Raw genomic sequence first — 22,905 nt, 5'->3', positions numbered from 1 at the left:
ATATATACACACACACACATACATATATGATTGATATTTAAATTTGTAGACTTTGAGTAAAAAAGATTACCCTTCATGATGCAGGTGGGCCTCATCCAATCAGTTGAAAGCCTTAAGAGGAAACAGACTGAGGTCCCACAGAGGAAGGAGGCATTCTGACTCCAGACTGCCTTTGAACTCAAAACTACAACATTACCTCTTTCCTGAATCTCCAGCCTGCGAGTATGCCCTGCAAATTTCAGATTTGTCCATCCCTACAATCACACAAGCCAATTCTCTAACATTGGTTTTGTTTCATTGGTTCTGTTCCTCTGAAGTACCCTAATACATAGACTTTAAGACAAAAATTATAACTAGAAGTACATTTTAAAAAAAGAAAAGACAGATTTATTCAGCATCATGGTTAGACATTTAGCAATCAACAGTATGGGTGCAAAAAAAAAAAATCTACATTAAAACCCTTTGTTGGAATGCTTTATACTTTCCACAGAACAGAAACTAAAATAACATGTTACTCAATTAGTCACAAATACAGTCCTAGAGTTTTTTGCCCATACACATGAATATTTGTCTAAAGCATGTCTTCTTTGCAGCAGCTAGGCCCTGCCACCACTGTGCTTGGCTACATTCACAGATCTGTTGTAACCTGTGGCTTCCCTGTCACTTCTCTGGCTCTCCTCTCCTGCTAAGCTTTGTTTCCTAGAAGTAATTAAAATCTTCTGCCACGGCCATAGCTACTACCACTACTGGAACCTCCATGGCCACCTTGGTTTTGTGGTTTGGCAAAGTATTGGCCTCCACCACCATAGGGGTCAGAGCTTCTGCCTCCAAAGTTGCCTCCCTTCATGAATCCAAAATTTGGAGACTGATCGTTGTAATTGCCAAAATCATTGTAGCTTCCACTACCTCCAAAATTGCTTCCATCATTACCAAATCCATTATAGCCATCCCCATTGCCACCATATCCACCACCACCATGCCTGCCACCAAAACCACCACAACCACTGAAGTTTCCTCCACGACCAAAGCTGTCATTTCCACTAAAGCCACCTCCAAGACCACCACCAAAGTTTCCAGAACCACTTCAAACTCTTTGGCTAGATGAAGCACTACCCATCTCTTGCTTCGACTGGGCTTTCCTAACTTCACAGTTGTGGCTATTCACAGTATTGTAATTTTTTTTTTTTTTTTTTTTTTTTTTTTTTTTTTTTTTTTGAGATAGAGTCTCACTCTGTCACCTAGGCTGGAGTACAGTGGCCAGCCTCTGTCTCCCAGGTTCCAACGATTCTCCTGTCTCAGCCTCCCAAGTAGCCAGGATTACAGGCACACACCACCATGCCCAGCTAATTTTTGTATTTTTAGTAGAGACGGGGTTTCACCATGTTGGCCAGGCTGGTCTTGAACTCCTAGCCTCAAGTGATCTGCCTGCCTCCACCTCCCAAGGTGCTGGGATTACAGGTGTGAGCCACGGCACCCAGTGAAGCGTGTTTCTAAGAAAAGGGCAAACAATTCTCAAAGAGGCCCCTAATATCTAAAATCAGTTTAGAATCCCTGCCCTAGGTGAATACAGGAAACATTGTCAAAACTAAAAGGAAACTTGTAGGGCATCTTAATCAATCAGCCAAGATGGGTACCAAGGCCCAAAGCCAGGTAGAGGCTTGTGCAAGATCCCAAGCAGAGGTGCAGTTTGAAGCTAGATTCTCCCGCTCTTAAACTAGTGCGGGACAAACCGAGGCCTAGCAAGTTGGCTACGGAGCCTTAGCAGATTCCTGTCCTCACACTGAGCCAGGAGGGGTCGCTGCCCAGGGATACCTATAGCCGTACTCAAGCTGGACAAGGCACTTGCTCTTGGTGGAAGCAAACACGTCCACTACCGCATACAGAAATTAAAATGATTGTAAAGGAATCCTGGGAATATCTGTATGCTAAAAAATTAGATAACTTAGATGAAATGAACAAATTCTTAAAAGGACAACAAGTACCAAAACTGACTTAGAATAAATGGGAAATCTGAATAGATCTATAAAGAGTAGACACCAAATCACTAATCGAAAAATATTCCACAAAGGAAAGCCCAAGCTCAGATGATTTCAATGGAGAACTCTACTATATTTTTAGAGAATTAACTCTAATCATGTACAAACTCTTCCAAAATATAGAAGAGGATGGAATCCTTTCCAACTCAGTCTGTGAGGCCAGTACTACAAAGATATCATAAAAAAAGAAAACTACAGACCAATAGTCCCTGTGAATACAGGCACAAAATTCTCAAAACTATTAGTAAAAGATTCAGCCACATATAAAAAAAGATTACACACCATAATCAAATCCAACGGAATTTGTCCCAAGAATGCAAGGTTATTCAAGCATGCAGAAACCAATGTAATATACCACTTTAACACAGCAAAGGACATAACCAACATAATCAACTCAATAGACACAGAAAAAAAAAATTGACAAAAATCTGTCACCCTTTTATGATAAAAACACCCTCAAATTAAGAATAGAAGGGAGCTTCCTCAACCTAAAAAAGCACATTTATGGAAAACCCAGAGATAACATCAAACTTAATGGAAGAAATTTAAAAGTTTTCCTTTAAGATCAGGAGCAAGACTATTTCCTGGTAAATTTTTCCTCTCCTCTATGTTTGAGTTCTATCCATTTCACATTTCTATTACTGAACGTGTTTATTTCTTCTATGTTTTTTCCAGCCATTCTTGGCAGTTTTGTCTACTTTAATGGTATTTTTAAAGTATAGACTTTTAGTTTTATTTGGCAATTTTAGGGTTTCTTTTTTTCTAATTCACTAATTTCAACTACTTTCTTCAATTATCCTCTGTCTACTTTCTCTTTACTTACTTTGCTGTTTTGTTCCAATTTCTTAGGTTCAAGCCTTAGTTAATTTGCTTTCAGGTATTCACATGTATATATTAAAGCATTGGTAAGAATTTATTTACAACTGTTCATTATAGAGATGTTGATGTCCTGAGCGATAAGTGGTCATAATCCCTAGATGTGGAGGAAAGAAGGCGGGAAGGCTGAGGTTAATCAATAGGGCTCTGACAAGGCATGGTCTTTCAAGCTGCATGCCTGGGTACCCAAGAACTTACTGTCCTGCTCACAAGGCTGATTCTGGATGCACCAAAACCCTGCCCAGGCTTAAGCCCTGGGAAGATAAAAATCAGAGATATGAATTCAACTTCTCACATGAGAAGGAGAGCCAACCCTTCAGATATAATTTCAGCCAAGTCCAGGATTCCTCTATCTGCTGTCTGCAACACCATGAAGCCTGAATGGGCTCGCTTTTCTCTATGGCTCCTCATCTTGTCCATGCTTCTCCACACACCTTCAGGGGACATATTTCCTTCACAACTCAGAAAACAGTTATGTGAAAGTGGACATCTTGGAGGTAAAGAAAAACAGAAAGGGCAGACCAGTGTGACACTGTGAAGGAGAGGGAGGTCTGGGCAGCCCGGGTGATGTTGCTGCCAGTAATTAGAATCAAGTCCCCTTTTTATCTCAAACCATATGGCTCTAGGACATCTGATTCAGAGAATTACATTGAGTTTCCTCTACGGAGTGGAGAAGGAGGAAGACAGAAGGTAGAATCAACTTAAGTTTTATCCATGAGATTTCAGTATAAGGGTAGGGATTATGAAAATGGGATTGATTTCAGAGGAGTCCAAGAAATTCCTTTGTTGGGGTGTGTGTCTGTGCATTAGATGAGTTTTAAGTCTATTCAACACATATGTGTAGAACCACTATGTTATATTCCACTGATACAGATATGCAGAGGCCATCATTCTCCCATATATGTATAGAGCACTCCCATCCTACTTATTTAAATTAATTTGTTCTTCATTCAAATTAATATGAGCATCTATGAAACACTCAAGGCAAAAGGGGCAAGTTCCCAATCATGGATGAGAATTGCAATTGGGTGGCCAGGCGCAGTGGCTCACCCTTGTAATCCCAGCACTTCGGGAGGCCAAGGCAGGTGGATCACCTGAGGTCAGGAGTTCGAGAACAGCCTGGCCAATGTGGCAAAACCCCGTGGGTACTAAAAATACAAAAATTAGCCAGGTGTGGTGGTGCACACCTGTAGTCCCAGCTACTCAGGAGGCTGAGGCACGAGAATCACTTGAACCCAGGCAGCAGAGGTTGCAACGAGAGCCGAGATAGCGCCACTACACTCCCTCCTGGGCGACACAGCGAGGCTCCATCTCAATTAAAATATAAAAAGAAAAAAAGAATTGCAGTTGGGCTTCAAGAAGACTAACATTAACTCTTTCTCTGTCTCCACTCGGTCATCATGGCTTCTGCTCTGACCACTTAATCTCCATGGTCTCAGTAAAACCAGGTGAGTCTGGATGGGTAGGCAAAAGTGGGGCTGGATAGGAGAGGAAACAGACTGATGGAGGAAAGGAAGATCTGCCAGAGTGGACATTTTAAACCTATCCTTCAGGGTAGGTGTAGTGGGTGAGAGGTCTTTTCAGCTTGTGTATTTGCACAGACTCTGGCGGGCGGGGAGGAGAAAGCAAAAGTAAGGGCTCTGAACTGTGTCCTTGAGGAAGCTGATGATTTGTTCACTTCCAGTGACATGGGAAGCATGTGGAGAGTCAGGAAATGGGATATGTTTATTGGGAAGGATGAAGGAAACCTCAGGTCTTTCTTGTTTTCAGCTCTAAAGTAGTATAAGTACCTCATTGTCCTTCTCTAGTTCTCTCTGCGTCATGGACCCGGTCTGTAGTCTGCAATAATTTCCCCATATACTTAGGGAACTCTGTCTTGTTCCCCAGAGGTAAAATTAGTTAGATTTATGTGGGTTGAAAGTGGGTTTTAGTAGTCTGAGCCTGTGAGAACAAGAATGTCAAAAGGGTAGTAAAGAAAACCTGACTCTGGAATTCTCATTCACAGAATACTGCAACTATCCTCCAATGAAGGGCACCTGTAAAATACATTTGACCAGATTCTACTACAACACGTTGACATTTTTATGTGAGCCCTTTGTCTTCAGTGGCTGTGGAGGCAACAGAAACAACTTTAAACAGAAATATATCTGTGAAAAATTTTGTATTAGTGAAAAGTAAGTCTCTGGATATCTCACCCAACCCTCAATGACACCAGACACTAGGGATCAAAGCTTTTTTAAGGAAAAAGCAAACGAAAGGCTAGGGCAATGAGCAGGGAGGCAAGAAATTATACCCAAGTTGGGGTAATAAAAATTATTAAAAATTATTTGTTAATCCTTATGTCACAGGCATTAATTTCTCAGGTCACTTAAATGTCACTATAATCAGTCATAGGCATAAGTTTCTCAGGTCACTTAATTTAATAACACTCTTGAAATTGTGAAAATTGAAGTCCAGTCAAGCACAGTGGTGTGCCTCTGTAATCCCAGCTACTTGGGAAGCTGAGGCAGGAAAATCACTTGAGCCCAACATTCAAGACCAGCCTAGGCAATACAGCAAGACTTCCATTTAAATATATATATATACATATAGAGAGAGAGAGAGAGAGAGAGAGAGAAACAGAGAGAGAGAGAGAGAGAGAGATAGCCAGGCGTGGTGGCTCATGCCTGTAATCCCAGCACTTTGGGAGGCAGAGGCAGGCAGATCCGAGGTCAGGAGATCGAGACCATCCTGGCTAACACAGTGAAATCCTGTCTCTACTAAAAATACACAAAATTAGCCAGGCGTGGTGGCGGGTGCCTGTAATCCCAGCTAGTCAGGAGGCTGAGGCAGGAGAATCACTTGAACCCGGGAGGCAGAGGTTGCAGTGAGCTAAGATCATGCCACTGCAGTCCAGCCTGGCCGTCTCAAAAAAATAAAATAAAATAAAATAAAGCTCAGAGAGGCTACTGACTTGCCCAAATTCACTCATCAGAAGAAGGACATGGATCCAGAGCTCCTAGCTCCCCACCAGCATCTCAATGCCACCATGATGGCATCAGCTCTTTGAGATTGTGTTCAACATTTTATTGTTTCACAGTTAAATGTAAAGCTATGAGAATGTCAGAAGAGTAGGAGAAGACAAGGATCATGATTTGGTATCCACTATAAAGAATAGCTAAACAATGGTCTTACATGCAAGAGCAGAGATATCACTTCCTTCATCTGTATATTCTCAAAGTCTAGTACTATGTTTGCTCATTAATATTTTATGGATAGATGCATGGGTCAGGAGGAACATTAGTATTAAAGAGAGCTGTGAAGTTCTGCTGAGATGTTAAGGACCCATTGTTTGGGTCCTTATTGATACCAATAGCCATAATAATCACTAAATTTATTTATTTATTAACAGGGACCGAAGTCGATAGGGCCTTAATACGACAGAAGGAAGAAACATGGAAAAAAGAGTATGCTCTATGAAAAATCATGCCAAAGTTATTCTGAGAAAATAAATTGGATTATTTCTAAAAAATTTTTGAATTCCGAATTCTTTCTAATTTCCTTGCCCAGGTTTACCTTTCATACTAATTAGATATATAAAACTTTAACTGAAAATTTTCTGTATGTCATCTCTGGTCTGTATTTATTCATCTCTCCCATTCTAGATTCTTCCAACATATACTGCAAATGACCTCTCTGCAGGGACCAACCTATCCATGTAATGCATCAGTGTATGTAAAGGCAATCATGGCCGGGCACGGTGGCTCAAGCCTGTAATCCCAGCACTTTGGGAGGCCGAGACGGGCGGATCACGAGGTCAGGAGATCGAGACCATCCTGGCGAACACGGTGAAACCCCGTCTCCACTAAAATTACAAAAAACTAGCCGGGCGAGGTGGCGGGCGCCTGTAGTCCCAGCTACTCAGGAGGCTGAGGCAGGAGAATGGCGTAAACCAGGGAGGCGGAGCTTGCAGTGAGCTGAAATCCGGCCACTGCACTCCAGCCTGGGCAACAGATCGAGACTCCGTCTCAAAAAAAAAAAAAAAAGACAATCATTATTGATATCTCCTGAGCATGACTTGCCAAAACTTAATTTCTTTCTGTATTTTGTCACTGACCTCAGTGGGATTTGCATGTAGGTGGCACCGAGATAATCATTATTAAATTCTTTCATCTGCTCCAGATCAAAGGGCATTCAACCCACAAAAATGATCATATGCTAGGGAAATATCTTCAGTGCCCCAGGTACCAGCCATATAGAAATTGTGACTTTACAGCTGAGAGCTACGAGTCTTGAACCAAAGTGAACCTCTACTCTCAGAGTACAAAGGGCCACTCCCCTCTTTTCTGTCTTATTCATATTCTTGTCAAAGACTAAGCCTCACAAATGAATCTATTGACATGAATAGCCTATGCCAGTGTTCTAAGGGCCGTAAACAGTATAATAGACTGTAGCTCAGAGTGAAGCCACTTGTGGGTATTCTAGCTCAATCTCAACACTGGTAACCCCTGATCCTGAATTATTGGCATATCCTAGGAGAAATCATGGGAATTAGCAAAAAGTACATGTTAAAGACGTCGCCTAGTTCTGCTCCCAGGAATTACTCCTGTGCAAAAAAGAGACAAAGGAAACAAGAATGTTCTGTTAGCTTCTAGGTATTGAGGCAAAGTCTAGAATCTCAGACCATGCTATGTCCAGATAAAACTTTGTTCTTGGGCCTGAATGTCATGGTGCCTATTCATGGATTCTGAAGATTTTCTTTCCTCTGATTACCATAAAAAACAGTGTTACATAAACAAGATTCAAGTACAATTTTTTAAGTCTTTCAAAACTATAGTCCAAAGAATTAATATAAGTAAAATATTCTCTGGAGACAAAGAATTACCAACAACGATGACCCAAAGTTCATTCTAGCCTCAAGTTTTCGGATTTCTTCTGGGCACTTGAGTAATTGCCCAAGTTTCCTTCTCAATCAATCCTAAATTTTCATCTAAGAAAAGGGTATGTGTGTGCTGTCTGTAGTGCTGAAGGAATATTTTACAAGTATCCACAAAGATTTGTAAAAAGGCACAAAGATATATGTACATTGCAGACCTTCATAGAAAACCACATACCCAAGGACTAATACAGGACACAAAACCACAAGAAACCCAAATGGGTTTCACATTAAATTCAAGTGAGATATTTTGAGGAGAAAGTCACTGATAGAAGAGTAACAAAGGTAAAAATATAAACCAATATCTCAGAGTACAAACCAAAGACAGAATGAAAAGATTTTGGTTCTGACTTTGGCCTCTTCCCCTGAGTCATATTTGACCACTGGAGAAACTGAAAGGAAAAGATCCCATTACATATGAGACAGAAATTAAAAGTGGCTTAAGATTCTGATTTCTGGTTTAAAAAGCCCCAAAGGGTAGGCGTAGTGGCTCATGCCTATAATCCAGAACTTTAGGGGGCCAAAGCAGGAGGATCACTTGAGGCCAGGAGTTTGAGACCAGCCTGGGCAACATAGCAAAACGTGTCTATTAAAAAAATACAAAAGATGGCTGGACCCGATGGCTCACACCTGTAATTCCAGCACTTTGGGAGGCCGAGGTGGGTGGATCACCTGAGGTCAGGAATTTGAGACCAGCCCGGCCAACATGGTGAAACCCCATCTCTACTAAAAATATAAAATTAGCCAGGTGTGGCGGCGCATGCCTATAATCCAAGCTATTTGGGAGGCTGAGGCAGGAGAATCACTTGAACCCAGGAGGTAGACATTGCAGTGAGCCGATATCATGCCATTGCACTCTAGCCTGGGCAACAAGAGCAAAATTCCATCTCAAAAAATAATAATAATACAAAAGGTCAGGTCCAGTGGCTCATGCCTGGGACTACAGCACTTTGGGAGGCCAAAACAGGCAGATTGCTTGAGTTCACAAGTTCAAGACCAGCCTGGACAACACGGCGAAACTCCATCTCTACTTAAAATACAAAATTGGCAAGGCATGGTGGTGCATGCCTGTAGTCCCAGTTACTTGAGAGGTTAAGGTAGGATGATGGCCTCAGCTGGGAGACAGAGGTTGCATGAGCCGAGATGGCACCACTGCACTCCAGCCTGGGTGATAGAGCCAGACCTTGTCTCAAAAAAAAAAAAGAAAAGTGGTGGGAGGAAGAAAAAAAAGTTATAATACAAAAGATAAACAAAACAAAAAGTTGTTTTTTGAAAAGATAACAAAATTGGCAAACCTTTAGCTAGACCAGCCAAGAAAAAACAAAGACCAAATAAATAAAATCAGGGATGAAAAAGGACACATTACAACTGATACCGCAGAAAAGCAAAGAATCATTAGAGACTTTTTTTTCCCCTGAGACAGAGTTTTGCTCTTGTTGCCCAGGCTGGAGTGCAATGGTGCGATCTCAGCTCACTGCAACCTCCACCTCCCAGGTTCAAGTGATTCTCCTGCCTCAGCCTCCCAAGTAGCTAGGATTACAGGAATGTGCCACCACGCCCAGCTAATTTTGTATTTTCAGTAGAGACAAGGTTTCTCCATGTTGGTCAGGCTGGTCTTAAACTCCCAACCTCAGGTGATCCACCCACCTCAGCCTCCCAAAATGCTAGGATTACAGGCGTGAGCCACCACATCTGGCCTGGATCATTAGAGGTTATTATGGAAAACTACACACCAACAAATTGGAAAACTAAAAAGATAAATTATTTGACACATACAACTTACTAAAATTGAATCATAAAGAATCAGAAAATCTAAACAGGCCAACTATGAGTAATGAGATGAAAGCAGAAATTAAACATCTCTCTTTAAAGAAAAGCATATGACCTGATGGTTTTACTGCTGAGTTCTACCAAATATTTAAAGAAGAACTATACAAGTTCTACTCAAATTATTCTAAAAAATTGAAGAGGGAATACTTCCAAACTCATTCTACGAGGCAAGAAGTAGCCTGTGGCCAGGCACAGTGGCTCACGCCTGTAATCCCAGCACTTTGGGAGACCAAGAGACCAAGGCAGGTGGATGACTTGAGACCTGGAGTTCAAGACCAGCCTGGCCAACATGGCAAAACCCTGTCTCTACTAAAAATACAAAAATTAGCCAGGGTGGTGGCACATGCCTGTAATCCTAGCTACTCAGGAGGCCGAGGCATAAGGATCACTTGAACCCAGGAGGTGGAGGCTACAGTGAGCCAAGATCGTGCCACTGCACTCCAGCCTGGGCAACAGGGTGAGACTCTGTCTCAAAAAAAGATCATTCACCATGATCAAATGGGATTCATCCCCAGATGCAAGGATAGTTCAACATATACAAATCAATAAATGTGATACACCCCATCAACAGAATCAAAAGAGCCATATGATCATTTCAGTAGATGGTGAAACAGCATTTGATAAAATTCAACATTGCTTCATGATAAAAGTCTCAAGAAATTGGATATATAAAGAACATACCTCGATGTAATAAAGGCCATACGTGACAAGCACATAGCTAATATCATATGGAATGGGGAAAAAGTGAAAGCCTTTCCACTAAGGTCTGAAACAAGATAATGATGCCACTTTCACCACTGTTACTCAACATAGTACTGGAAATCCCAGCTAGAGCAATTAGGCAAGAGAAAGAAATAAAGGGTATCCAAATTGGAAAGGAAGAAGTCAAATTAGCCTTGTACACACATGACATGAGCTTATATTTAGAAAAACCTACCACACCAAAAAATTCTTTTTTTTTTTTTTGAGACAGAGTCTTGCTCTGTCGCCCAGGCTGGAGTGCAGTGGCCGGATCTCAGCTCACTGCAAGCTCCACCTCCCGGGTTTACGCCATTCTCCTGCCTCAGCCTCCCGAGTAGCTGGGACTACAGGCGCCCGCCACCTCGCCCAGCTAGTTTTTTGTATTTTAGTAGAGACGGGGTTTCACCGTGTTAGCCAGGATGGTCTCGATCTCCTGACCTCGTGATCCGCCCGTCTCAGCCTCCCAAAGTGCTGGGATTACAGGCTTGAGCCACCGCGCCCGGCTCCAAAAAATTCTTAGAACTAATCAATAAAGTTAGTAAAATTACAGGATACACAATCCAACATACAAAAATCAGTTAAAGTATATTTTCCTAAAGATGGCTAAAAACAATAATTCTATTTTGAAAAAGAAACCAAGAAACCCATCTCCCTTTACAATATCCACCAAAAAAAAAAAAATCCTAAAGGGGATAAATTAAATTTAGAAGAAGTAAAAAGAATCTCCCACAAAGGAAAACTAAAAAACGCTAATGAAAGAAACTGAAAGAAGGACACAATAAAAAATAGAAAGATAATTCCCATTGCTCATAGGTCCAAGAGAACTTAATATTGTTGGCTGGGCGCGGTGGCTCCAAGCTGTAAATCCCAGCACTTTGGAAGGCCGAGACGGCGGATCAACGAGGCGGTCAGGAGATTCGAGAACATCCTGGCTAACAACCACCAATGGAAAACCCCATCTCTAACTGAAAAATACAAAAAAACTAGCCCGGGCGAGGGTGGCGGGCGCCCTGTAGTCTCAGCTACTCCGGGAGGCTGAAGGCAGGAGACACTGGCGTAAACCCAAGGAGGCCGGAAAGCCTTGCAGTGAGCTGAGATCCGGCCACTGCCATCCCAAGCCCTGGGCGACAGAGCGAGAACTCGTCACAAAAAAAAAAAAAAAAAAGAATTAATAATATTGTTAAAATGCCCATAATATCCAAAGTGATCTTCAGATTCAATACAATCTCTATTAAAATATCAATGGCATTCTTCACATAAACAGGAAAAAAATTTCAAAATTTGTATGGAATGACAAAAGACCCTGAATAGCTAAAGCAGTCCTGAGCAAAAACAACAAAGCTGGAGGTATCACACTACCTGAATTCAAATTATACAACAAAGCTATAGTAACCCAAACAGCATGGTATTGGCACAAAAACAGACACATAGACCAATGGAACAGAATAGAAAACCCGGAAATTAACTCATGCACATACAGACAACTCATTTGTGTGTGTGTATGTGTGTGTGTGTGAGAGAGAGAGAGACAGAGTCTCACTCTGTTACCCTGACTGGAGTGCAGTGGCACAAACTCGGAGCACTGCAAGCTCCACCTCCAGGGTTCACGCCATTCTCCTGCCTCAGCCTCCCTAGCAGCTGGGACTACAGGTACACACTGCCATGCCCAGCTAATTTTTTTGAGACAACTCATTTTTGACAAAGGTGCCAAGAATGTATGTTGGGGAAAGGACAATCTTGTTAATAAATGGTGCTGAGAAAGCTGGATATCTATATGCAAAAGAATGAAATTAGATTGCAATATTTTACCATATGCAAAATCAAATAAAATTGATTAAATACTGAAATCTAATAATGCCTGAAACTACAAAACTACTAGAAGAAAACGTTAGTTGGGACATTGGTCTTGGCAAAGATTTTCTGGGTAAGACCTCAGAAACACAAGCAACAGAAGCAAAAATAAACAAATGGGATTACATCATTAAAAAGTTTCTATGGCCCGGCCGGGCGCAGTGGCTCAAGCCTGTAATCCCAGTACTTTGGGAAGCCAAGATGGGTGGATCATGAGGTCAGGAGATCGAGACCATCCTGGCTAATATGGTGAAACCTCATCGCTACTAAAAAAATACAAGAAGCTAGCCGGGCGAGGTGGCAAGCGCCTATAGTCCCAGCTACTCGGGAGGCTGAGGCAGGAGAATGGCATAAACCCAGGAAGCAGAACTTGCAGTGAGCTGAGATCCGGCCACTGCACTCCAGCCTGGGTGACAGAGTGAGACTCCGTCTCAAAAAAAAAAAAAAGTTTCTATGGCCGGGCGCAGTGGCTCATGCCTGTAATCTCAGCACTTTGGGAGGCCAAGCCGGGTGGATCACCTGAGGTCAGGAGTTCAAGACCAGCCTGGCCAACATGGTGAAACCCTGTATCTACTTAAAATACAAAAAATTAGCTGGGTGTGGTGATACGCACCTATAATCCCAGCTATTCAGGAGGCTGAGGCAGGAGAGTCGCTTGAACCTGGGAGGTGGAGGTTGCAGTGAGAAGAGATCACGCCATTGCACTCCAGATTAGGGGACAAGAGCAAGACTTCATCTCAAAAAAAAAAAAGTTTCTGCACGGCCTTTAATCCCCACACTTTGGAGGCCAAGGCAGGCAGATCATCTGAACCTAAGGTGGGGAGTTTGAGACCAATCTGGCCAACATGGTGAAACCCCGTCTCTACTAAAAATATAAAAATTAGCCAGATGTGGTGGTACATGTCTGTAATCCCCGCTACTTGGGAGGCTGAGGCAGGAGAATCACTTGAACCCAGGAGGCAGAGGGCAGAGTTTGCAGTGAGCTGAGATTGGGCCACTGCACTTCAATCTGGGCAACAGAGCAAGATTGTGTCTCAAAAAAATAAGTATATATGTATATATCAATAAAGAGACATCATTGGGCAAAGGGGATTTGTCCCAATGGTCTTGATAGTGCCACAAATCATTTTAGCACTTTTGGGTATAGCCAGAAGCATCCTAGTGGTCTGAAATACAAAAGTGAGGCCCAGATTTCTTAAGGAGATGGGGCTGGATGCCAGAAATTAAGAGGATAGGAGCCAGAGACAGGTAAGCAGAAACTTTACAAGAAAAAAAAATGGAAGATAAACAAAGACCCTAGGCCTCTGCAGGTGGGCTGTGAGAGAAGAGGTTTCAGAAGAGGATGAACTCAAGATGACATTCTTACAGACAGACCCCTGGCCATTGCAGAAGCATTTCTGGGCTCCTTGGCACCCCCAGTCCGGGAAGCACTGCAGGACACTGGAGGCCTTGGAGCTCATGGGCACCAGAACCCAGGCTTCCATGTAGTGAGTTATGTCCTGGCAGTACAGTCCTAAGGTCTTACAGGAGCCCTCTTACCCCCTGTTCCAGCCCTGGGACACAATTGCCATGCTACATGCTTCCTTCCTATAATTAAAGAAGGAAACCCTCAGGGCACCCCACTCCATCACTCACCTCTCACCAGGGACCAGGTACCAGGGTGGGTGTCCTCTTCCTGAAAAAGAAAGACTTAGATGAAGCAGTCCCTTGTGAAACAGGCAGCCATTAGCACCAGGGCCGAGCCTAGGTGAGAACTCTCAGGCCCTGCTTGGCAGCCCACAGCCAGGCAAGGTTTTTGAGACACCAAGTTACTCTACAGATTTTGTCTTTTTTTTTTTTTTTTTTTTGGAGACAGAGTCTCACTCTGTTGCCCAGGCTGGAATGCAGCAGCGTGATCTCAGTTCACTGCAACCTCTGCCTCCTGGGTTCAAGCAATTCTCCTGCCTCAGCCTCCAGAGTAGCTGAGATTACAGGCGCCCACCACCAAGCCCAGCTCGTTTTTGCATTTTTTGTAGAGACGGGGTTTCACCATGTTGGCCAGGCTGGTCTCAAACTCCTGACCTCAGGTGATCCACCTGCCTCGGCCTCCCAAACTGCTGGGATTACAGACATGAGCCACCACACCCAGTCTCAATTATTTTTTAAGCATTAGTTTGGTGAAAAAACATTTTGATTTTTTTTTTAAACAAGCAAGTATTACTTTTGTGATCTTTTAAAACTGATTAGATGAAAAAACGGAAAACGTAACATAAGAAGAATACTTTTTAAAAAAAGCAGCATCAGCACCACCTGGAAGCTTGTTATTTATACAGAATCTCAGACCCACCTGAAACCTACTGCATTGGAATTAACATTTTAACAACTCCGGTGATTTGCTTTCTCAGTGCACAAGTTGTAGTCTGTGAAAAGTCAGGAGCTATCAGGAAAGGAGATCTACTTCCCTGGCTACTTGAATGAAGGTTTCTTCTACATCTATGACTGCTACCCATAAAATGTGAAATACCCTCATCAGGAATCTATATGGCTCTAAAGACTCATAGTGAGATGTTAAGTATCCCTTTCTCCTTCCTAATAGCAGCCTATTTCCTTTCAAGGAATTCTCTTCCCCTGTTCTATGATGTCTTATTGTGAGGGTTAATTTCAGGTGCCTGCTAACCCAAACAAGCCAGAGAAGCAAGTCTTTTCTCTAGGTTCTCAACCAGGGGCGATTTTGCCCCCCAGGGGACATTTTGGCAACTTCTGGAAACATTTGTTGTTAACAAATGACAGGGAGAGATACTGGCATCTAGTGAAAAGCAGCCAGGGCTGCTGCTAAACATCATATACTACCCAGGACGGCCCCAGAGCAAATAATTATCCAGCCCAAAATATTAATAGGACTAAGGCTGCGAAACCCTGAATGAGTAATTACATATATTCTCTCTCTTTCAGGAAGTCTCAATCTTGAGAGAAGGGGGAAAGAGAAATAGAACATCGCTGTCACAGCAGCGTCACTGTGACCCAACTCTTCCCGCCTAGATGATCTGCTTCCTGCCTCTTGACCCTCCAGAGTGCTGTCAATTTCCTACCATGGATCCCTAGCTTTGCATAAATCATACGAGCCTCAATTTCCGTCCAGCTCACTGTCTTTTGCCCAAGTTAGCCAGTATCTTTCTGTTGATGGTAACCAAGAACCCTTATGCCCAACCATCCAGTTAGAGGAGGGCTCCATTCCAGAGCAGGGCAGGCTTACCCAGCTGCTAGGCTAAGCACACACTTCAAGCATCAGCAAGCAACTGACAAGTTCAGCTTGAATGAACTTAACCAGAATTTGCAATCAAGAAAACGAGAAAGAAACTATTTTAATTTTAGTATAAATGTTTAATTTTACATCACGTGAGTTAAACAGTTCATTATTTGGGACCCTGATGTTCTGGGCCATCCAGTGGGGCAGGCTTGCTCTGGTTTTGAGTTTCAGTAAGAAGGAAGAGGAAAACAAGAGAGAGAAGAGATCAAGTTGTTTATATTATCTGGCTTCAGGTGAGAGAGTACTGAAAAGAGAAGCTTATGTTTAAAGGAAAAAATATTAAAACTGGGAAAGTATTGAACATGGAAAGATGTAACCTATACACTGAAGTACAGCACAATGGAAAAACCAAAAAATTAAAACCAAGAATACTGTATATCAAGAAATAACAATCTATCTGCAAGCCACAAAGTGTTGCAGAAGGAATGGAGGCTTTATCATCAAATACACCTGTTGGTTTAACTAAACTAAGATTGAAAGTAAAAGCCTTAGCCTGGGAAACATAGCGAGACCCCATCTCTACAAAAACTGAAAAATTAGCCAGGTGTGGTGGTGCACACCTGTGGTCCCAGCTACTTCGGAGGCTGAGGCAGAAGGATTCCTTGAGCCCAGGAAGTCAAGGAAACAGCGGGCCATGTTTGAGCCACTGTACTCCAGCCTGGGTGACAGAGTAAAACCCTGTCTCAAAAAAAAGAAAGAATGTAAAAGCCTTTGAAGCATGGAAAACAAGGCAAGCAACGGCTGCAGAGTTCCAAAACCTTGTTAAATATAATAAATAAGGAAATATTTAAAAATTGAACACCTTAACAATTAAAAATCATATCGATCTATTATATTGTTGAATGACAAAGGCCTATTACAGGATGAGTCTATGCATATCAACATTTGCATATATGCATAAAGCAAGTCTGGAAGGACCTTCACAAGCGTGTTAACAATGGTCGCCTATGGGGAGGGAGATCTTTTTTTTTGGTGCATTAGCAATCTTGATGGTTTCAAATGTCATCACCAGGGAACAACAGACAGGCCTACTTAGGGTGGAGGGCAATAGGAGAGTGAGGATTAAAAAACTATCTATCTGATATTATGCTGATTACCCGGGTGACAAAATTTTCTGTACACCAAACCCCCAAGACACGCAATTAGCACATGTAACAAACCTGCATATGAATCCCTTTAAAGTAAAATACAAGCTGAAAGGAAAAAAATAAAACCTCTTCACCATCTTTCAGATAGTAATTTTTTTCATTGCTTCTTCAGTATACACAAATATTCTTTTACATCATTCACACTTCTTCTTTGAACTTTTCTATACTGTTTAAATATCTCAATAATGCTTATGAATCCTATTTTAAGAAAACAACAGCAAATTAACAAATAAAAGGAGAAGGAGGAAAGTGAGGAGGAGAAAAGAATAACGAAAAGACTTGTGATCCTAAGCATATAAACAGCTCTGAAATTGCAGGAAAGCTGAAAAAGAAAAACAAGAGAAAGGTAAAGGAAGAATGATCATTTATAATATTACTAAATTGGGCCGGGTGCGCTGATAGCAAGCAGCTGATAGCAAGCTTTCACTTTATCTTTGAGAATGCCTTTTGAGTCTCTCGCCTGGAAATGGTCTATGACAGACTTCTGCTGCCCTCTAGTGAGCAAAACATGAAACACCCAGCAAAGAATTTTTGTTTTTTGTTTTTTGTTTTTTTTGAGACGGAGTCTTGCTCTGCCGCCCAGGCTGGAGTGCTGTGGCCGGATCTCAGCTCACTGCAAGCTCCGCCTCCCGGGTTCACGCCATTCTCCTGTCTCAGCCTCCCGAGTAGCTGGGACTACAGGCGCCCGCCTCGTCGCCCGGCTAGTTTTTTGTATTTTTTAGTAGAGACGGGGTTTCACCGTATTAGCCAGGATGGTCTCGATCTCCTGACCTCGTGATCCGCCCGTCTCGGCCTCCCAAAGTGCTGGGATTACAGGCTTGAGCCACCGCGCCCGGCCCAGCAAAGAATTTTTACGAGTCACATGGCCTCTTCTTTGCTTATATTGCTGAATCTGTAGGGGGCTAGGCTTCTCCACACAATCCCTTGAGAAGGCTTAACTTGCATATGAAAGGAAAGACACCTCTCCCAACTCAAGAGCAACCCACTGCCAGGATACGCTCTGGACTTCCTGCCTTCCTCACCCCACTTACACGCCTTACCAACAACATCATACCCCCACGGGAGCAGTGGAGGCTGCAGGGGCCCATAGTATTGCTGGGGGCCAAGGGCACATATGGAGTCTGAGATTTCCACAACCAGATGGTAAAGAAGTGGGGTGGGGAAGGGAGGAGCTGCGTGGTTCTGGTCAAAGAACAAGTCTTTCTCAGCCCACACTGGAGCCCCAGGCATTCCTGCCCACGATGAGGAAGCTGAGGAGCAGGGCGGGGGAGGAGGGTGGCTTTTCAACCTGGTCAGAGGCTAATTTTGGGGTGCAAAGTGAGAGAGTAGGATCAGGGTCCACTGAGACCTGCTCCCGGGTCATTTCCACCCCAGGACCAAGGCTGAAATGGACTTAAACCCTGAGGAAGGAAAGGTTCTAACAGCTTCTTTAGTTCAGGGTTCAACAGTAGAGAAAGCTGCCCAGAAAGACCTGGGGGTGGGAATTTGGCCCCAGCTCAGCCTCTGACCTCCAGCTTTCAAATGTAACCCTTCAGCACTCTCTCTCATCTCTCTCTCTCTCTCTCATCCCTATCTCTCTCTATATATATATCTCATCTCTCTCTCTCTCATCTCTATCTCTCTATATATCTATCTCTTTCTCTCTCTCATCTCTATCTCTATCTCTCTATATATCTGTCTCTCTATCTCTCTATATATCTGTCTCTCTATCTCTCGACCTTGCTACCTGTGAGCAGGTCAGCAGCTCCCACCGGAAAGGGTGAGCCTCCAGACAAGGAGGAAAGGTCTGCAAGGAGCAGCTCTCCTATTGCTCAGCCTGAGCTGTGCCTGGGGCTCACACCTGTCCTCCATTCCCACTCTCCACCCTGACAGAACATCATTCTGCAATATTCCCAGACTGTTGTTGTTTTTCATTGAAAGTTCTACCCTACTGATTTTTTTCTTTTTTTTTTTTTTCTTTTTTCTTTTGAGACAGAGTTTTGCTCTTGTTGCCCGGGCTGGAGTGCAACGGCAGAATCTCAGCTCACTTGGAACTTCCACCTCCCGGGTTCAAGTAATTCTCCTGCCTCAACCTCCCAAGTAGCTGAGATTACAGGCACGCACCACCACACCTGGCTAATTTTTGTATTTTTGGTAGAGACGGGGTTTCACCGTATTGGCCAGGCTGGTCTCGAACTCCTGACCTCAAGTGATCTGCCTGCCTCGGCCTCTCAAAGTGTTGGGATTACAGGTGTGAGCCACTGTGCCCAGCCACTGCTGAGTTTTTGTGACTTCTCCCCCTTGTTTTCATTCTGGCATGTGAAATTCTGGTTTCTACCTGGTTCGGAACATTCATCTCTTTTGAGTAGAGTAGATGTATGTCAGTGTTGCCTGATTCAAAAAACAGTGGTTGGCATGAACCTCACAGTGGCCATACCAGGAATATCCATGACTCCAGGATCATGTTGCAGGGAACTGGGAAGGGTCAGTGTCTGTGTGATGGGCTGCTGAACATTTTGGAAGATCCCTCTTCCACTGTTTTATCATTTTGTTGTTTATTTAAAAACTCAAATACATGCACATGGTTTTTTTTTTTTTTTTAAATCATATTTTCACACCACCACACCTGACTAATTTTTGTATTTTTAGTAGAGACAGGCTTTCTACTACAACAGTCAAAGGCACAACTACTTAGAAGGCTGAGGCACGAGAATTGCTTGAACCCAGGAGGCGGAGGTTGCACTGAGCAGACATAGCGCCACTGCACTCCAGCCTAGGCAACAGAGCGAGATTTCGTCTCAAAAAAAAAAAAAAGATAACTAGTTAAATAAATTACCCATTCATAGAGTTCTATTAAAAGAATATATGTGACGACATGAAAGATCTCCAAGATACACAATATAATCCATTTCATATAAATAAAAAACATAACTTTAAAAAATTATCTTGGTCCCAAGAACCTAGGGACGTCCCCTCCCTAAAATAAAGCTACCTGGAGGGGACAAACTGCTTGTCTTGGAACCAAGGGCTGGCCCTCAAGGAAGGAGGTCCAAGGTGGGAACATTCCAGCAACTACAAGAAACTAGCCACTCGGCCGGGCACAGTGGCTCACGCCTGTAATCCCAGCACTTTGGGAGGCTGAGGCAGGTGGATAGCCTGAGGTCAGGAGTTCAAGACAAGCCTGGCCATCATGAAACCCCACCTCTACTAAAAATACAAAAATTAGTAGGGCATGGTAGCACGCCTGTAGTCCCAGCTACTCAGGAGACTGAGGCAGGAGAATCGCTTGAACCTGGGAGGCAGAGGGTGCAGTGAGCTGAGATTGCGCCACTGCACTCCAGCCTGGGCAACAGAACAAGACTACATCTCAAAAAAAAAAAAAACTAGCCACTCACCCCTGTTCCACCCTCAACCTACATTCTCCAATAAAAGAAAGAAGGTCAGCAGGTCTAAAAGAGACTGACCTCCACCCCCACCAGGGCTTGAGAAAGACATCTAAGGCAAGTCACTCTCAGTTTAGTTTCCACCCATCTCTCCCCTAGCCACGCCCAACCAAAACCCATTTTCAGAGTCGTCACAAAGAATGGATTACCCATCTGTCCTAAATATGTAAATCGTGCAATCCCACAGGCACACACATACCCTCTAGCTCTCCCATATCATCTGAGCCCTCAAACAGCACAGACAAGAGGTCAGCACCAGCCTTTATTGGGAAAGAGAAGCACCACACACCCACTGCCCAATCCAGGGCTGTTTCCCACGCTCTGGTCAGCGGCAGGAGGAGAAGCAGAGCAGAGAGGGCCATGAGTGCCCCTGGAAATGTCACAAGCCCCAGGACGTCACCCTCTCTTGACTGCCAGGAAAAGCTTCCAGAGTTACCACAGAAGTTCCAGACAAATCAGCACAGCTAGGGCACTGGGATCTCTGCAAGTAGAAATACCAAGTCACAGCTACGCCCTCCTGGCTTTAGCTACCCGAAACGCTTTCCCTCCACCCTAGGAAAGCTTGGCCTATATTGCTCTCAAAAGTCTTAAATGGCTCCTTGCTTCCCAGACAATCCAATCCAAACTGGCACTGAAGGCTCTTATTCTTCAGATGTCAACTTTATATCTCCTGTTATTAAAAAAAAAAAAAAACTGGAGATATGGTCAGGCACAGTGGCTCACGCCTGTAATCCCAGCACTTTGGGAGGCCGAGGCGGGCAGATCACCTGAGATCAGGAGTTTGAGACCAGCCTGGCCAACATGGTGAAACCCCGTCTTTACTAAAAATACAAAAATCAGCTAGGTATGACAGCGGGTGCCTGTAATCCCAGCCTTGGGAGGCTGAGGCAGGAAAATTGCTTGAACCCAGAAGGCAGAGGTTGCAGTGAGTTGAGATTGTGCCATTGCACAATCACCATTGCCTGGGTGACAAGAGTGAAACTCCATCTCAAAAAAAAAAAAAAAAAACCAGTGGAGATACGTCTGTTCCTTTACCCACACTGTCCCCACTTCTCACTTCCCAAACATATCCCACACATTCCCACCCTGTGTTCCTTTGCCAGCAATCACCAGATTACCTGTCTGGCATGTCCGTGTGCTATCCTCACTTTGTCGCATCTGCCTAGCCTTAAGGGCCTCGATCAAATCCCACCTCTCCCAGGGAGCCACACCTGGGAACAAGTGTAAGCCTGTACTGTTTATATGAGGGTTCTCATCTGGGACCAGGTTCACCACACCCGGGAACAGATGTAAGCCTGTACTGTTTGCATGAGGGTTTTCATCTGGGACATAGGTTCTTTCTCTCCAACTAGACTTTTCCTGACCTTCTGAAATCCCCTTCCCAGCACCTAAGCCAGTGCTTTGCACATAGCAGTTGTCTGTTATTGTTGATGACAATGGACTGTACTCACCTAATTCAGAATCAGACCTCACAGTCCAGTTGGGGTTCATGGTCAGTTTTTGGGGCAGGACTGGTGGGACACAGAAGCGGCCACAGCCTGACTTGCAGCACTTTTCTCCAGCTTGACAGTTCTCATCCATCACACAGCCGACAATGCACAGGCCCACCAGAACTTTTGGACAATCACCGCCCCGCCCTGTGGGAACAACAGGCACAAGAAAAGGGACAGGGTGTCAGCTCCGCCATCTCCATGTTCCCATCTAGAACTTACACACAGAGGCTCTAGGTCAATCAACCCCTGACCCTCACTAGACCCAACTAAACTGGCTGGGAAACCATGGAGCTGGAGGATCTGAGAATCTTTAGAAACCCAAGAGAACTCTGAGCCCAGAGTTTTCAAATGGTGCCCCAAAGGGAGTTTCCAAGAGATAACTCAGGGATTGATAACCCTGCAGGTTTGGGGTGGGGGTGATGATGTGTGGCAGGGACAAGCCTCCCAGACCACCACCCTCTCCCCCTATGCTCTGGATTCATAGTGTCACTTCCTCATGGTAACCTCTGCCACCCTAGACAAGGTTTGATATCCCTGCTTTGTGTTCCTGTAGCACCCTGTATACTTCCTCTCATCAAACTTTATGATAATCTCTTATTTAAAAGGAATATGTCTATCTTCCCTGATGGCCTATAAGCTACATAAGGACAAGAGTCTGTCCTCAGCCTTGAGCACTGCCTGGGAATCTAAAGGAACTAAGATAGCACCAGAGTCAATGATTCTTTAATGGAGATCCACAGTGCCTGGCGCTCAAAATATTTGTTTTTTAAAACGTTGAAGAAAAAAAGGCATTGGAACAGGAATGCTTTTATGTTTATATATGTCTGTGTGTGTGTGTGTGTGTGTGTGTGTGTGTGTGTGTGTGTGTGTCTGGCTGGGCGCAGTGGCTTATGCCTATAATTCCAGCACTTTGGGAGGCCGAGACGGGCGGATCAGGAGTTCAAGACCAGCCTGGTCAACATGAGGAAACCCCATCTCTACTAAAAATACAAAAATTAGTGGGGCATGGGCCGGGCGCAGTGGCTCAAGCCTGTAATCCCAGCACTTTGGGAGGCCGAGGCGGGCTGATCACGAGGTCAGGAAATCGAGACCAACCTGGCTAACACGGTGAAAGCCCGTCTCTATTAAAAATACAAAAAAAAAAAAAAATTAGCCGGGCATGGTGGCAGGCACCTGTAGTCCCAGCTGCTTGGGGGGCTGAGGCAGGAGAATGGTGTGAATCCGGGAGGCAGAGCTTGTAGTGAGCCAAGATAGTGCCACTGCACTCCTGCCTGGGCGACAGAGCGAGACCCTGTCTCAACAAAATA

At 43.8% G+C, this 22,905-nt stretch overlaps 1 protein-coding gene and 1 pseudogene across 5 annotated transcripts in view; both read right to left on the bottom strand.

Moving 5' to 3' along the window:
- WFDC3 (WAP four-disulfide core domain 3) overlaps nucleotides 1–22,905 on the bottom strand; it is a 69,717-nt gene that overhangs the window by 30,730 nt on the left and 16,082 nt on the right. For 3 of the 5 annotated variants that reach the window (XM_017877951.1, XM_017877950.1, XM_017877953.1), the window contains 2 exons: nucleotides 21,557–21,742; nucleotides 20,355–20,586 (listed from right to left, as the gene is read on the bottom strand). In XM_017877951.1, coding sequence (XP_017733440.1) covers nucleotides 20,570–20,586; nucleotides 21,557–21,742 — 203 coding nt within the window. In that variant the 3' untranslated portion in view covers nucleotides 20,355–20,569. Of the gene's footprint in view, nucleotides 1–13,884; nucleotides 13,925–20,354; nucleotides 20,587–21,556; nucleotides 21,743–22,905 lie in introns of those variants that run through there. The other 2 variants (XM_017877948.1, XM_017877949.1) reach the window with 1 other exon arrangement.
- LOC108533347 (heterogeneous nuclear ribonucleoprotein A1-like) lies at nucleotides 697–1,168 on the bottom strand (annotated as a pseudogene).

The sequence above is a fragment of the Rhinopithecus bieti genome, unplaced genomic scaffold (genome assembly GCF_001698545.2).
Source record: "Rhinopithecus bieti isolate Rb0 unplaced genomic scaffold, ASM169854v2 scaffold_10347, whole genome shotgun sequence".
NCBI lineage: Eukaryota > Metazoa > Chordata > Mammalia > Primates > Cercopithecidae > Rhinopithecus > Rhinopithecus bieti.
Note: the sequence above shows the minus strand (reverse complement) of the source record. Positions and strands in the feature narration are given on the sequence as shown.